The sequence below is a fragment of the Cyprinodon tularosa genome, unplaced genomic scaffold (genome assembly GCF_016077235.1).
Source record: "Cyprinodon tularosa strain WSP-4 unplaced genomic scaffold, ASM1607723v1 ctg1175, whole genome shotgun sequence".
Classification (NCBI taxonomy): Eukaryota; Metazoa; Chordata; class Actinopteri; order Cyprinodontiformes; family Cyprinodontidae; genus Cyprinodon; species Cyprinodon tularosa.
In genome coordinates this window covers 42,524-60,261 of record NW_024037976.1, presented here as the reverse complement: position 1 = coordinate 60,261, position 17,738 = coordinate 42,524, and the positions used below count along the sequence as shown (strand labels likewise).

The 17,738-nt window shown below is 40.4% G+C and overlaps 2 protein-coding genes across 2 annotated transcripts; one reads left to right on the top strand and one right to left on the bottom strand.

Annotated features, from left to right (window-relative positions):
• The first annotated feature begins 273 nt into the window (after positions 1–273).
• On the top strand, positions 274–5,471 carry LOC119799127 (B2 bradykinin receptor-like). Its single transcript, XM_038308905.1, has 2 exons — positions 274–429; positions 4,389–5,471. The coding sequence occupies exons 1-2, from the start codon at positions 410–412 to the stop codon at positions 5,428–5,430; spliced, it is 1,062 nt and encodes a 353-aa protein (XP_038164833.1). The 5' UTR covers positions 274–409; the 3' UTR covers positions 5,431–5,471.
• A 9,688-nt stretch (positions 5,472–15,159) lies between these two features.
• Positions 15,160–16,077, bottom strand: LOC119799151 (putative nuclease HARBI1). The gene has a single exon (XM_038308944.1). The coding sequence runs from the start codon at positions 16,075–16,077 to the stop codon at positions 15,160–15,162; it is 918 nt and encodes a 305-aa protein (XP_038164872.1).
• Between the last annotated feature and the right edge of the window lie 1,661 nt (positions 16,078–17,738).

Below are 17,738 nucleotides of genomic sequence, written 5' to 3'. Positions count from 1 at the left end.
TTTGACTTCCAAACATTGTTCTGCATAGATCTGGTCAATAGAAGGGATTTCCTAATCAACCCTTACTGAGATCTGAAAGGTTAAAATCAGGGTTTTTATAGTGTTGCTTATTGCTCCAGGGGGGGGTGGCTGGGGGTGGGAGGGTTTTATCAGAGGGAAACACTCATTTCCAATCATCCCACATCATGCATGCTGGGACTTGAAAAAAAAAACAACAGACTGAAAACGGTTTAGAGCAGCTCTCTGCTGATGAACAGAGTGAAATGAAAAATGGGGGTGGGACACAGTGGGTGGAAACCATCGAGTCATCCAGTGTTTAAAGACGTCTGAGACCAGTTTGATACCAGCTCAGCCACTTCAGCAGACACCAGTCCCACTCCCACAGAGGACAGAAGCAGAGGACAGGAGAATGGATCCTTTACCCACCAGGTGAGCAGAAGCTTTTCACTTTCTGCTACTTTCATCTTTCTGCACTTTAACGGTAGTGAGAGTTTGCAAAGAGAGACAGTTAAGATCACATGTGCTGAGACATGCAGAAACGTTACACTAACAATATTATTATACACATTTCATTTGTCACAACATGTCAGCACTTTCCCTGCAGACTGCGTTTGTCTCAACTTGCAAAGATCCTGATGGTGAAGCAGAAATTTCTCTTTTAGATCACGGGTTTGTAGAGCTGCCGTTATAGATGCAGCTGAGGTTAAGCTGACTTCATCTTCACACATAAAGAAATGCAGGAAACAAAGTTCATGAAGCGGAGCCATAAAAACATTCCTGCAGACGCGCTGCCAATGGAAGCTCTGTTCAAGGATGAATATGATGAAGCAGGCAGAGCTGGAAACACTCTGTTCATCACAACAAGCACAGAATATATTTATACCTGTTGGAAGGAAACCTTGTTAAATATTCTCATTCACCTGAAAAACATATTTTAAATATATTTCACTTAAGCTTTTCATTTTCATTTGCTCTATTTTACTAATTACAATTAGTTTTTAATATTTGCCAAAAAACTGCATGGTTAGTCTGATTTAATCAGAAGGAAAACAGTTTAAAGTCTTGTTAAATATCAGGAAGTAAAGGTTATTAGAATAATTATTGATAAGATAGCAGAATTTCAACTTTAGCAACAGGGTTGCAAAAAGAAACAGGTTTGAAGGGACGTGTTATAAATTATGACGTAACAAAGGAAAACTCCTCATCACAGTAATTTACAGCGTAAATTTATTTGATCTTTCTTCTTGATCTTTCTAATTTGACTGTATGATCTGGTTGAACTGTAAAGTGCCTTGAGATGACATGTGTTGTGAATTTGGCGCTATATAAATAAACTGAATTGAAATTGAAACTGAATTCTTCATGGCTAAAATAACACACTCCGACATTTGGCCAAAGAGTCGTAATAAACTGAACATCCGCATTTATTAAACATTTAACATTTAAAAGAAACATTTTATATTTTATAAACTGTCCTTTCTTAAGCAGCCCTGTTACATTCATTACAGTAACAGGTTTGTAAATTAACACTAATGTTTAATTTTTTGTTCTAAAACCAGCTGCTACACTGCAAAAAAATTGAAATCATTTTAAGTCTTTGTTTTCCTAAAATAAGTGCTTTTCTTGAATTAAGGAGGTAAGTGAGACACTGGAACAAGACAATTTACATTTAAAGTAAGAAAAAACTCTTATATAGTCATGTTATCTAATAATCTTTTGTTTTTACGGCACTAGCAGCTCATTTATCTGACAGTACAGGGGTTGACGTTAAGGATTTTTACCACTTGGCTGAAGGGCAAGTGACTTTCACATTTAGTTTGCCCAGAAACAATTTTTTCTTGCCCAGTATAATGTTTGATAAATATTGATCCTAATCATTTTTGTATATATATCAATGAAACATGTTTGTTTTTTAAATGTTTTTTTTGTAATTCAGTAAGTTTCCAGGTTCCTGGTGTGTATCTGCATGCATGCAGATAATGAACTCCAGCCTACATTACCGTGTTAACATGCTTTTCAATCCTTCCTGCTCATTCTGTTCAAACTAAACTTTGCTTTAAACTGTTGTGTGCTTGGAAAAATATAAATTGTAATGTTAAAAATCTAAAAAAAAAACATGACAGGTTAAAAACTTCCACTACTACTGCTCACCAATCTAACATGTTTAGCTCTATAACATTTAAATGCACCTCTCCAATGTCTATGAGAAAAAAATGTTATGAACATTTTTTAATGTATGACCTGCATCACTGTACAGAAAACTGCCATATGATAGAAATATTTACTGTACACTGTGCGCGTACAATTATTATTTTCCTAATCCCTGACTGATCATTTTTAATCTATTATAGTATAGATTAAATTCATCATCCAGCTGCTGCTCTGCAGAATTCTCTCCCCAAAATCCTGGGCGTTTGGCTCTATCACCATCTTTCCACCAGTTCTCCATTGCTTCTGTGGCGCTGACTTTGTCCATATCTGGTCCTTTAAACATCAACAATAAAAATTAATAACCTTATTAATGGCAATAATAACTAATATCATCTATGAACAAGTCAATGAATCTGTTAAAAAATAGTTCCCGGACAAAAATCACGCCATCTAGCGGAAAATCACGCGGCTTTTTCAAATCATGCGAGAATGTGTACAAAACAAAAAAAATGGCGCCGGCAACGCTTGTGGGTCGCTTTCAGCGAATGTCGGTGATTTTAAAGTAATTTTGGGTGATAAATAATTTTATTTTGCGATCATTGCACTTGCCCGGCGGGCAAATGCAATGAAATTTGTACTCTCAAGACAATCAAAACTACTTGCCCCGGTTAACATCGAGCCCTGCAGTAGGCTGACAGGTATGTGGGGGTGAGACATTTGGCAAAATGACCACAGGTTGATTCAAACCCGGGTCGCCCAAATTGACTAATTTTAGGAGTAAAAATACTCTTCCATCGGCAAATTATGCTAATAACCTGCTCAAATTAAGGGTAAATGCATTTAAATTAAGACATTTTTGCTAAATTTTCGTAACAGGAAGGCTCAGAAGTTATCAGTCACCTGCAGCAGCAAAGGCCCCCAGAGACATATTAGTTAAAATAACACTCAACATTCCTGCAATAGTGCATAATTGACATTTATGCACTATTTTTGCACGCCACATATCACTTTACTTGGATTTATCACTTTACTTGGATTTTCACTTTACTTGGATTTTCACTTTACTTGGATTTTCACTTTACTTGGATTTATCACTTTACTTGGATTTTCACTTTACTTGGATTTATCACTTTACTTGGATTTATCACTTTACTTGGATTTTCACTTTATTTGGATTTAGTTTTTACATATGCATAGATATATGTACAGATATATATACAGAAGAGCTATATGTGTATATATTTTATCTCTTTTTATTTTTTATTTTTATTCTTATTTTTTTATCTTTATTATATTGTATAGTTGGATGTGTGTATATATTATATAAAACTGTAACTGGAGCGTGTAACAAAAGTAATTCCCCTCTGGGATTATTAAAGTATTTCTGAATCTGATTCTGCAGGCCAAATGCCGGTAACTTAGCACAAATAAAATGAGGACATTTACGTGTTTCTAACAGCTGTGTTAGCTGCTTAGCTAACAGTAATGGAGCTGGTTGCTCTGAGTGACACGCTACAATATGCTAACAGTTAGCCATCATTACAACAATCATTTTAAAGACGTCTTTTCTTGAAGATCACAGTTTTTTCTTCCAGACGGGTTTAAAGGGTTTAAAGGTGACATAGTTGGATGTTCATTAAAGGGGTGCAACTTTAGAATTTAACACCGCGTATAATTATTTGTTCTTCAGATGACTGCACAGTATTTATATTATTAAAAACATTGTAGACAGTGTTTCATATGTTTATTGCTTAAACTCTGTCACTTATTCTGTTATTTTTAGGCACAGTTTAAGGTTGACATTTGTGTGAGCAGTTTTGCTGCTGTAATGCCACCATTTCCTTGTTTTAGGACAATAAAGGGATTTTCTGTTCTATACTATATAGAATGTGTCTGTGATGAAACAAAATCTCTAAATAATTACTAGACTAATACATCAAAATAATAATTTCCTCTGTCAGTTTTGAATGTTGTCATCATGACGGAGGGACAAGAACAAAAAGGCATTTTATTAGGGGCTGAAGAGCTGCTTTTTATTCAAAATATCATCAGTGAATCACTTTTCATATTTGTCGGGACATCTGAACTTAAAGACGGGGTGAATGTTTCCATAATTAGTTGGAAATGTCGATGTTTGTACATAAAATGTCCTCCGGTTCCATAATGACCTTGAACTTCCTGTAAGTCATTAGTATTCAGCTTGATGTTCTCTCTTTTCTCCCTCTGCTTTTCTGCAGCCTCCCTGCTAATCTGACCTCACTGGCAGAAAATGGAGACCAAACATTCAACAGTAGCTGTTCATCCGTATCTCATGAGTGGGTCTACAGCTTTGTCCCGGTGTACATCCTGTCCATCTCCGTGCTGGGAATGGCGTTGAACATCTTTGTTCTGATGGTTTTCATCCTCCATAAGAAGTCCTGCTCCGTGGCTGAGATCTACATGGGAAACCTGGCTGCTGCTGACTTGCTTCTGACCTCCTTCTTGCCTTTCTGGGCTGTTAGTGGTTGGAATCGGTTCGAGTGGAAGTTTGGTCTCGCTATGTGCAAAATCGTCAATGTGGCGATTCCGATGAACGTCTACTGCAGCATCTACTTCCTGATTCTGGTCAGCAGCGATCGGTACCTGGCTCTGGTCCACCCGCTGTCTCATCAAAAACTGCGTCGGCCAAAATGTGCTAAAATTTCTTGCGTCCTGGTTTGGATTCTGGGTTTCCTTCTCAGTCTTCCGAAGCTCATCAACCGGACTGTGGAAGGGTTCAGTTGTTATGAAGAACATGATCTCCTATCTCTCATAAGCGACATCATGTTTTTGGTGTTTGGGTTTTTTATTCCCATTTCAATCATCCTGTTCTGCACCATCAAGATTCTCCAAACTCTAGGAAGCAGATTTATGGAAGAGGAAAAAGCAAAGAGGAAGGATAGGAAGGCCACCACTTTGGTCCTGGCCGTCTTGCTGGCATTCCTGATCTGCTGGGTTCCATTTTATCTGATCAAGATACCATCCCTGCTCAACGATTTTGGTTACCTGCAGGACTGCAACTCTAGAATCATCATGTTCTACTGTGGGCAGATCTTCATGTACCTAGGCATCTTCAACAGCGTTCTTAATCCGATTCTCTACGTCATTGTTGGGAAAAAATTCCAGAAGAAAGTTAGGGAGCTCTTCACGCAGTTGAACCACCGGCGGGGTTCCACCTTCAGCCTCATTTCTGCAAGCACCAAAATAACACGAAGTGTTAAACTCCAGTTACAGGCGGAGCCACTTAAAGACGCTGAGTAAAGCCAGCGGCTGCCTTCCGTTTTTCAGATGGTGACCAGAAGCTTTCTCCTGATGTTCAGCCATCGTTCGTCCACTCCTGAACTTTTGCTGATGAAGTTTTCCTAATGAGCAGTTTTCTGCGTTTTCTGGTTCCTGTTTCTATTGTATATTTCACCATCTGGATGTATTTAGTGTCCATGTCTATATAGTGTCTATATAGTGTCTATATAGTGTGTTTATAGTGATAAAGAGCTTTAATGGAGGCTCTCGAAGTGAACAGCAGTGATTGACATGTTGTGAATCTTTGGAAGTAATGGACTGAAGGAGCATAATGGAGGCAATCAGGAGTTTTCCTCCCTGGTCGTCCTAATCGAGGTTTTCATTGCTTTGATTTTCTCTAATGTGCTTTTTGTTTGGCTGCTGTGTGACGTTGGATCCATGTTTGTTGTGATTTGTTAATGAACGGTTGGGCATCAGTGATCGCCTGACTGCAAATCATCTGCTATGCGTAGAAAGTGAGCAGCGTTCTGGAGTCATGAGCATGGAAGAACGGCCGCTAGGTTCACCCGCATGGCCCCGTCTCTGACGCCAACGAGCTCATTTCCTTTTTCCTGAAAATGGTGACCATCGTAGATCACAGAGAAACGACTGTTAACACACTTCTGTTTCCTTCTCTGTCTCTTTGTTTGAGGTTGAATAAAGAAAGTAAACTGAAGTTTCTTTATTTCTGTACAACAAAATATCCTTAATAGTATGATGTAAACTGTGTTTAAAAATATAACAACTTCTGTCAATAAAATAAATCTTTATACCCGCCTTTGGTTTTTTTATTTATGTCATAAATATAGAGAGTTTAAGGATAATGTTTATACAATTATGTCTTAATTTCATCATATGATTAGAAAACATGTATATTTATGTTTTAAAATATTAGAGTTCTAATCTGAAAGCATATTGGAAGAATGAAAATCAATTAAGTTTAGATTCAAATCTATTCAGTTTATTTCTATAGCTCCAATTCACATCATGTCATCTCAGGTCACTTTATAGATCTAGATCAACCAGATCATCCAGTCAGATTGATTCAAAGTTTTCTATCTAAGGAAAACCAGCTGATTGCATCGACTCATTGACTCTTCAGCAATCCCTCACACTAAGCATGCTTGTAGCGACAGTGGAGAGGAAAAACTTTCATATATCTAAAGTTAGCATGCCTTTAGCGTTCCCCCTGCACCTGAAGGAATGAGAATAAGGGTCAGTATCTGGCACTGATAGCAGGGGGATTGATCAATCATCAATATTTAATGAGTCAGAACAGAGACTGCAAAATCACATCTGACTCACAGGTGGTGCTGCAAGAATATCAGCAGTGGTGGAGGAAATACTCACCAGCAGTAGGCAAGACCGGGGCTAGCTTTCACACTTTTTACACTCATATATAAATATTGGAATCAAAATATAAAAAAACATATATACCAGATGAAAGATCAAAGTCTATATTTTGTATTTGGGTCATTTCCATATTTTATTTCTGTGCAGAGTTATAAGCGATCTAATGAAGATTTCTGCCTTGTGACACGTTGCCTCTCTAAAGCGTAAGATATCAACCTGAGGTTTGCAACCAATAAAGGTCTAAATTAATGACTGTTGTTATTTTTTTATGCTAAGTGAATAAATGACAATAAACCACTTTTACTACTTATGAAATAACGTAAAATGATGTGCTTCATGCATTATGAAACTGACACTTAAACTGGTCCCTGAACAAAAGAAACCTGATCTGAGTCACAGGCAGAGCTTTTGCAGATGGAATCATTTGAAATAACAGGAAATGAAGTTATTATAAAACTGGTTCTGGGACAAAAGAAAACCTAAAATCCAGAGCTGACTCGCCACACTCCTCACCTGAGTCACAGTTTGGGCACATGTAGACTGAATTGCCAGAGGTGCGTTGCACCCATGTTTCTGCTGGGCGGCTCCATGCAGACCAGACATTATCTGGAGTCTTTCTTTTTGCCCTCTGTTTGCTTCTTCAGCTTTACTTCTTCGACATTTTAGGTTTGGTTTTCCTGCCTTTCAGCCTCCTTCTCAGGTGTGTCAGTGAGAATGGAAGTTTTTCTCTCCTTTTTCTGCTGGGTAACTTTTTTCTTTGACCAGCTTTTTGATAAGGCCTAATATCATCTGGAGTTTGTGGGGGAGGCTGGGTTAGCTCCTTGGTTGGTGCCTGGAGCAGCTGGGCCCGTGCTGAGTCCAGGAATGGGTGGGTTGGTGTTTGGGTTTGGCAGAGGCCATCGGATACCTTCTCCAAGAAAACATCCCGATTGTACGGCTGAATCCCTGTTACCTGGAAACCTCCCTGAATATTAGGGTTAGGTTGCAGCGAGGGGATAAGTAGCTGCTAAATTCCAGGGGATGTCAGAAATACTGAATGTTTTTCTTGGGTTGTTCCTTATCCAGGAATCAGAGACAGAATTTAAATACCTTTCAAAGGAGCTGGAAATACTTCTGTCTAAAGGCTGCAGCCTGTGGGAGCAGAGTGGGGGGGGCATGCTCTACAACAGCTCCTTAGCTTGGTGGGACGTTGTTGATGGAATGAAGGTTGCTGTTGCCCGTGGCTGAGTGAGCGGCCAACGGTGACCAGGGCACCCGTTTCCCCAGATGTCAGTGACCCCACCTGGTCTGCTTTCTGCCAATATCTCCTGCTCCAAAGGAATATCTGCTTAATACTTTCTCCAGATTGTCAACAAAAAAAAAAAAAAAACGCCTTACATTCTCGTTGTTAAAGGCAATACTTCTGGCAATGTTAGTTGACTCGGATTTTCCGAGAGAAAGTGAGGAGTGCTGCTTTAGGAAGCGCTTGGTGCTGTTGTTTCTTTGTCTTAACAAGCTTGTGGAAATGAAATTTATACGTCAGCTTTCTCACCTCTGATGGAGAGAAAAAGATCAACTAAAACCAGGCTTTGTTGGGCTGCTGGATAAAGCCTGGAACTAAACGCTATTTCTGACATTTTGAATTAAAAAATCTTCCTGGATGGAAGAGAAACGTCTTCAAACGTCCAGTGGATTGTTTTTAACTTTTTTTGGAATGACTCTGACCTGGATGACTGAGAAACTTCACCAGCATGATAAAATAATAATATCTGCTCTGAGTTTCTCTCATCTGTGGAGCGTCATTAGATCTGTAGATCAGTGGCGTCCAGATTCAGTCCATAGGGCGGCTATCCGCCATGATGGATGAAAAACAGCAACAGAGGATTAAAAAGCTACGCTGAGCTAAAAGGAAGAAGGAACTAAAAGCTTCCTGGAAATGGAAGGAAAGATATAAGTACTCCCACAAAAAAAAGCATAGATCAGTGTTTTTCCCTCCTGGTCCTGAAGGCGTCCTGCTCTGCATGTTTTGGATGTTTCTGAGCTTCAGCAAACCTGATAATCTGCTATCAATTGATAACAGGTGTGTGAAAGCTGGGAAACATCTAGAACATGCAGGGCAGGAAGCCTTCAGGACCAGGATTAAAAAACACTGGTATAGATACTCGAAAGATGTACTTAAGTAGAGTAATGAAGTAAATGTACTTTGTTTTTTTTCATCACTGGATATGAGTAACCGAGTTTTGCAACAATCAGATCCTTTTCAGCCTTTAAATCTGTATTTTGTGAATTTTCTTTCTGTTTTCCTGCAGCTGGACTGGAGAAGCTGCAGTGGAGATGTAGTCCCCTTACAGTGACCCTTCACCTCTGGCCCATTAAGCCTCCTGCTGTCCTCTTGGCTCCAGAGCGTCTCCTCCTGCCAGTTTCCTCCTCAGATCCTCCCCCGGTCATGTGGGAGCTCCAGAACACCTCCTCACTGCATGTTGAAGCAACAGGAGTGGAGCTGGTCCCCCTCCATGCCAGGATGTCAGAGGAGCCACGGTAGCTGAAAGTGGTGATTATGTTTATGCACCGTTAGAGGAATGTGTTCTCCCAGTTGCCTCAGTGTGAACTAAAGCCTCGGAGTCGGACAGGCAGAGAAGAAGCAGCTTTTGGCCGCTGGGGAGCATCATGGATTTTAGGGTTTTGCTCAGGGTCCCAGAGCTACCATGACCTCCAGGCCTCTTTGGGGTCCAGATCGCCGCTCTCCAAGCCACAGGCTATCACTCTGGGCCAGACATGTTAGGACCCTCCTGGGGTTCTGGCTTGTTGCTGTGGTTGGTGGGGCTAAGAGGAGAACTGCCCTTTTGCTTCATCGGCCTAAACAGGCTGTAGATGCGGGGAGTCGGCAGTCTTCCTCTCTGCACTGAAAAAAATGAAACATTGGCTCAATTAAAAAAAAATTAAGGTAATCGATCACAACTAATATTGTAGTTTCATGCAATATAAATAATCCATCTTATTTGACCTGAAATATTTAACTTCATGTAAAGTAATTTCTGAAGGTTGAACCAAAGCAATTATTTCACATTTTACTAAATCAAAATAAATACTTTGGTTTTTATTACTGAATGTAAATAATATACTTGGTTCAACCTGAATATTTTCAATTCATTTAAACAACTTTTGAATATGGGAGCAAACAAATTTTTTTTAAGTTGTCTCAAATAAAAATTTAAAGTCATCATAATGTAATATTTATAGACCTGATTTTTTTATTTACACTCAGAAGCCGTTGCTTTTCAATACAACATTTATTGCTGAAGTAAGATTTTTTTCAACATCTCAACCATTCAAACAGCATTTAGGCATTTTTTTTTTCTCACTTAACATTTAAACAGTGAGCAAACAACAACCTCAGATAAAAAGGTACGTTTTGGTTGTAGAAATGCCTTTAAAACTCAACTACTGTATGCTAACTCTAGGCTGTAAAGCTGGGTATTCAGCCTGTGGATTTTTGGGGACATCTTTTTCCCACCAAGCTCCATCAGGACTTTTTGCACAAACTCAAGGCTGTACTGCAGATTTTTGGGATATTTTATGTTGCGAGCGTAGGTGAGCCCGAAGAACGACGGCGAATCCCCTCCCCTCCAGCGCTAATGCTAGCAGAGCAATTAATTGCCCACAAAAGCAAAGACTCACACAAATCTTGTGTGGGGGGCTAAGGTTTACGCCCAGTCATCTTTAAAAATCGTAATGACTTACCTCAACGTTGCGAAAAATGCCAGATATTTTTCTCTTCAGCGCGACGTCTGGTGGAGGCTGAGGCGGAAGTACAATTGCCGCCAGAACTTTTAAAGAATTTGCAAATTGCTCAATCTAATAAAAAGACTTTGCTTAAAATAAAAAAAATCAGTTTGGTGCCTCGCTGTCAGTTTACATTATAGTAAAGTAAAAAAAAATAGATTTAACCATAAAAATAACTAAGAACTTTTAGTTTAATTGAGCAAACAATTTTTTTTATATTCATTGGAATGAAAACAAACACATTAAATGAAAAACAGCTTTGTTTCACTTTGTTCAGTGTGTTTCTTCCTTCTGTTATTAATCCGGTGGTGTCTGCGGCTCCTCCAAGGTTAAACTTGTCCTTCTGGTAATGGAAACCCAAAGGATCTTCCCTGGAAAGCCGCCCAGAGCTCTCTGTGATGTCATAGCTGGGCTGCCCTCTGAGACTCATCACATGGACCTAAAACATCCTTGTTGTCCTCCTGACCAAATAAACATCCATCCATCCATCCATTTTCTTACACGCTTGTCCCAAGTGGGGTCGCGAGGGGTGCTGGTGCCTATCTCCAGCAGTCAATGGGCGAGAGGCGGGATCCACCCTGGACAGGTCGCCAGTCCATCGCAGACCAAATAAACATTTCCTACTTATTCTTTGCACCTCATTACAGCTGGTTAACGCCATCCAGCTCGAGCCAAACAGGAAAGTGTTTGTTTGCTTTAACAGAAGAGGCTCAGATGACGGATCCTTCTTCAGTTTTTCTCAACTGAAGCGCGCCTTAAACGTGTCACAGTGGTTTTTTCCCCACTGAGGGCTCATGTTAGACCATTAGACGCTGCTCTTTTAGAGTTTTGAAAAGCAATTAAAAAGAAACCAAAATTTTAAATATTTAATGATACCAAAATGATGTCATGTATTTTTTTGCTAATATGGTATTAACAATAGATTCCCCAATGCTGAATAACAGCCTGACAGATTGGAGCATGATGGCTGTGGCCGTAAGGTTTCACTTGGTAACTGAGTATTAAAATTGGTTTTGGAAATACAAAACAACAAACAGACAAAAAACTAATATAATAGACCCAGAGATGGAGAGGGAGGTGCAAAAGGGAGACGGGATAAGAACTGATGAAGAGAGAGAAAAAAAAACACAGAAAATAAAGAAAAGATCCCAGAATTCTGCTTCTGCACCTGCAAGAAATGAGAAGAAAAGAAAACACAATAAGGCTTAAATGCATTAAATAGATATATAAAGATCAAAAGAAGAACCTTGAAGATTCATATAACTGTCTTTGTTTGGTGTGAATTTATATTCAATATCCATCCAGGTTGGACGCCACATTAATGTTGGTAATAACTGTTATATTAAACTCCCAGCCTGCTGGGAATTTATGTTTCTGATACTTTAAGATGTTAATTGCCCTCCCCTGTAGGGGTGGATAATATCTTATTTAATCAGATATTATTTCAGCTGTTATATACTGTTTATGACACACAGTCCTACTAACTGTGTGTTAGAACAATAGATGAAAGAGTGATTCGAGCACTAATCATGGTCAAACAGTTATTTCTGCACATTAATGGAATAAATTCACCACAACCTCTGTTCAAAATATAAGATTTTATTAACAAAAATCATTCAGCTCCAAGTCAAACATATTTCAGTTTAACACTCTTAACTAAGACTAGTAAAACTCAACTAAACTAAACTACTATGTACAAAGAGGAAGGGGAAAACGGTTGAAAACCAGATTACAGTTTAAGTGTCATGATCCTGGCACTAGTGGCTGGCCTGATTGCTCATTCCACTCACCTCTTTTACTCCGCCCAGTTTCTCATTACTGCTTATCTGATCCACCTGTTTTCAGCTCCTATATATGCTGTGTGTTTTCCAGCTACCAGTGCCAGAATATTCAAGCTGTTTGTGTGAGTAACTCTAGCCTTCTGTTTGTTTTTCTGATTATCTAAGGCCCCGTCCACACGAAGTCAAAACGAATACGAAACGCTGATATTTTCCAAAACGTTTGCCGTAAAGACGGAGACGTAAAAGAAAAGTGAGCGTCCACACGAATGCATGAAAACGCTGCAAAATGTATGCCAGGCCTGTAAGTGGCGCTGTGATGCCAAAGCAAGAATAGGCGACGAAATGTTGGGCATGCGCACTACAACAACCAAACCGGAAAACCCCTAGAAGAAGAACCGAATAGAAAAGATGGCGGCAAGTATGACTGGGCGAGCATGTACAAGTCTTGTTTGGACAGATGATGAAGTGGAACTGCTGCTTCGAGTTACACTTGATTATAAAGTCAAAAGACTACAAGAAAGTGTCGATTGGGAGACGTGTCATTCAAAATACAGCGATATAATGTCGGCTTTCCAGGAGCAATATCCACGTGACTGTACAGACCGTGACTTTCCTCATGACTCCACAGCAATTACAAAAGCACAACTGACCGCAAAGATCAAAAATATCAGGGGAAAATACAGAGCAGCGGTGGACAGTGGACGAAAGAGTGGCTTTGGGCGTGTGGTGCTCTTGTTTTTCGAACTCTGTGAGGAGATCTGGGGTGGATCGCCTGCTACGCGCTCAATTGAATCTGGAGTCGAGACGGCGGACCTGGACGAGACTTCCACGCAGATGTCGGAGACTTCGGATCAGCCCGCTGACTCGCCGCAATCTGCAGTCTCAGCCGAAAGTGTGCTGCCTTCTCCAGTAATCAAGCAGCGCAGACATATGCTGCAGGTAGGTTTCATCAACGCCCTACATGTACTTATTAGAGTACCGTATTTTCACGACTACAAGGCGCATATAAACGTCTTTTTTTTTCCCTCAAAATGTGCGGCGCGCCCTTAGGTGTGGTGCGCCCTACTAGAAATTTAATACAAAAGTAACCCAGAGAGTCAGATGTTAAGTGTTATTCCCAGATATAACCAAACTTTGACAAACGTATAGCAAAATAAGTAAAAACCAATAACAATAAAAAGTCATAAGTAAGAAGCAGCTACAGTGTAAAACCCCAGATGCCTTATTGTAAAATTCACCCACAGCCCTAAAAAATGGACTATAATACTTATACTGGGAAAAACAAACTGTGAACGCTTTATCAGAAGCAGTGCATAGTTCTTAATGGTTGCTATAGTTCACAAAGCAAAGTAAAGTACTAAATAGAGCTCTGTAAAAGAAAAAGAAAAGCTGAACGCTTTATCAGAAGCAGTGCATAGCTATTATTGATTGCTATAGTTCACAAAGCAAAGTAAAAGACTAAATAGACCTCTCTAAAAGAAAAAAAAACTGAATCTTTTTTTCTTTCACAGAGCTCTATTTGGTACTTTACTTTGCTTTGTGAACTACAGCAATCATTAATAACTATGCATACTATTTCTGTTGGAGGCGCTCAGACCCCCACATACCAGCTGCATAGTACGGTGCGCCTAATAGATGTAACTGACTTGAAATACCATGTAATGTTCCTTTTTAAATCAACAAACATATGCCAAACTGTTGCCCACTATATAATGTTCTTATTTCTTTTCAGGCCAAGCTGAATAGCCACAGAGGAGACAGGCTGAAGAGGAGGACTCCTACATAGACCACAGAGGAAGATATTCAGATTAAAAGAAGAATGCTTGAGCTGATGGAGCAGACATCAAGGCGCAATCAGGAGAACATACAACAAATTAACACAAACATAGCCAACACCATACAAGATGGATTTTCGTTACTGAGGGAGCTGTTACTCCAGCCTCCACCTGCACGTCACTACAATAGCAACACTGCTTATGGACACTTCCAAGGACACCAACAGTCACACTTGTACCCAAATCCACCATCCAATTCAACAGCCCACTGTCACACACCAAGTCCAGCACTCCACTCAGGAAGATATACACCAACGACCCCACAAACATAACATAACACACCCTCATTTTCTTACACCCGATCACTTTTTCAAGATGAATAAGTTCATCTGTTGCACAGTTACAATGTAGCACATCATCACTCAGGTGAATTGTTTGGTTCGTTGAAAAGAACCAAGTTATTTTAGTTGTTTTGATTTTGCACAGCCTGGGTTCTGTGACCCAGCTTTAACAACTGTGTCACTTTAATAAAAGCCATACTGGAGTGTGCATTTGTTTCATTTATTGCATTTAAGCATAACATTTAATATATCTATATTTGTCAATATACAAGTCAAGTGGAACTTTAAGATCGCTCACAGATGTCTTGAACTTGGAAGTGGAATCTACAATTTGTTGTTATCAACCATTTTTTAATTTGTTTTTTTTACTCTAGCTAACAATATCTGCACACAGGTAATATGAATGCAGGACTAGTAGTCATAGAAAATACTTATATACAAAGTAAATATCTTGAACTTGGAAGTGGAATCAACAAGTTGTGGTTATCAACCTTTTTTTATTTATTTATTTTTTGTTACTCAGGCCAAAAATAACTGCACACAGGCAATATGGAGGCAGGACTGGTAGTCATACAAATTGTTATATACAAAGTAAATATAGTAGCTGTTCAAAAGCTTGCAAATCTTTTCCCAAATGCAGATCTGCAAGTAAATGTCACAATGCAATATAGTGTTTTTGCATTTCCACTATCCTAGTTTTTAAGGATCAAGGTACTTCATGACAACTCTTCTCACTCTCTTTCCTTCCCCCTCATTGCAGTCAGTGACGTAGTTGTTGCTCTGTGTGGGAGGCTGAGAGTCCATCTCTCCTTGCATTGTTCCTAACACAGATACTTCGTCCATGGTCTCCTTGGCGGCCTCACAGAAATTATGAAGGACAAAGCAAGAATATATGATGTAAGGCAGGTCAGTCATATTTATGTCCATCGGCCTTCTGAGTGCAGCGAACCTAGCTTTCAGGCGGCCAAAAGCACACTCAATAACCATACGTGCCCTACATAAACAGAGCCCAAAGTACTGCTCTTGTGGCGATGATCCACCATTGGAAAACTCCTTCATCAGATAAGGCAGAAGCGGATATGCTGGATCTCCAAGGAGGAAGATTGGTATGGGATCTTCATCATCCACAATCTGCCGTTTGAGAGTAGGAATCTTTCCGGTTTTCATGAACTGGTTTACCTCCGAGTTAGCAAACACGCGTGCGTCATGCACACTTCCAGGCCACTTTATAACAACGTCCATAAATCGGTACTTATAATCGCACACCGCCTGGACATTTAGGGTGTGTTTACCTTTTCTATTTATATAGTCCGTGGAGTTGACCGATGGCTGTTTTATTTCAATATGTGTGCCATCAACTGCTCCCAGGCATTGGGGCATTCCATGAGCACGCTGAAAACCGTCGACCAGTTCCGTGGCGGCATCCTCTGAAAAGGGTAATCTGATGTACCGGGGACCAAGGTGAATGGAGATGGCCCTGCAGGTCTGCCTGACTGTGACGGAAACAGCCTGCCGCGATACACCAAAGGCGTTAGCAGTCTTTCGGAGCCTGCCCTCGTCACTTAAATAATAAAGGGTCATTGCTACTTTTTTCAGCGGCTCCATAGGTGCTCTCATGTTCGTTTCTTGGCATTCAATGTATGGGCGTATTTCATCGGTGAGCGTGGCAACAGATTGTCGTGACATGCGAAAGTTTGCCTTCCATTCATCGTCCAGAACAACACCATTAACAAAGTTGTCCCACCAGCTACTGGTTCTGCCAGGCCTCACCCAAAACCTTCGCCTGGTTGCCCTGCGGGTCCATTTCCGTGGTTCAGTCAAATTCAGGTCCTGAACTATGTGGTCGATATTGCTCTGTTCTTCCTGGAGATATTCCAGAAGAAGAAGATTCTGTTGTAAGCCCGACAGCAGGGTGAGTAGCATTAGCAGCAACCATTCAACACAGTAAGGCGCCATTGTTGTTGTGATACTATCGTCGCGCTTGCGTGTTTAGAGGCGACGCTATGACGCATGCGTGTAAAAAAAAAAAATGCGGTTAGGGTGTAAAGATGGAAACGCGAAAACGGCGTTTCAGAATCTTCCCACTCTGAAGGCTGAATAAAAAAAAGATCGTTTACAGACCCCGAAACGCCGGCTTCGTGTGGATGAGAGGCTGGTTTGGTGAAAAATTTGTGCGTTTAGGCCAGGGTTCGTCTTCGTGTGGACGGGGCCTAAATGTGACCTGTTTCTGTCCTGTGGATCCTGAGTTTTGCTTTGCCCTAGTCTGCTCTTCTATCTGCTCTGTTCTGGACTGATTCCTGGATTCACCTGGCTCACCAAACTGTTTTTCTGACATTGGCTTGGATTCCCCTTCTGTACCTCATCGGCTTTCTGATCCTCTGGTCTGTGAACTTGGTTCTGGTTCGACTTCGGCTTTGGACATTCCCTTCAGGACTCTGTTGCCCCTCGGCCTCGGCTGGCTTCAGCTCCACTCAGAAACAGGATCCGGTTTTTCCGCCCCAGCTGACGAGCAGCCATGCTGAGAGTTAAATAAAGTCTAGTTTTGAACTATCCAGATCTGTCTGTTTTTGAATATTGGGTCCAAGGTTTTGAACTCATTACATTAAGATGGATTCTGTGTTTGAAACCAAAGTTTATCTGGAAGAATTTGGGATCTGATCAAATTAGCTTTTCACTCATTTTAAAGAAATTGGAATGTTTTCAGACCAATTCATGATGCAAATCAAAGAGGTGAATAAAACATTATTATTGTTTTATTGAATGATTAGATCATCCTGTTAGCTTTGTCTTTACTCATCAGTAAACACATGAAATGATCATAATCATCAAGAGACATATTGTCTGTTCTGACCCTAATTGAGCCAGACCTGCAAACCTTTTGTCCATTTTGAAGGTTGAGTTTCATCCAGCAGCAGCTCAGCAGCAAACAACGGTTTTCTTCCCCCATGTGGCTCAAACCAAGGAATCTTCAGGAGACGTTCTCCTCCAGTCTGGCTCTGTAAGTTCTGAAAATTAGGAGAAAGGTGTTGCAAAGGGTCTGTTTTGCAGCAGTTTGGTTCTGAAAAATGAACCATGATCAATTATCGTTGGTCATTCTGGAGATCTGGTCTTTTCTCGGCGGTTGGCTCTTCCGATGTGGATCCTCAGGCAGCTTCACGGGAAAGACAGGATGAAATCCTGTGGTCTTTACTGTTCTCAACATAGGGGGGGGGGGGGGGGAGTCACACCTCTGTGGGAGTTCCTGTGGAGGCAGCTGGCTGAGGGGGGGTGGATTTGCA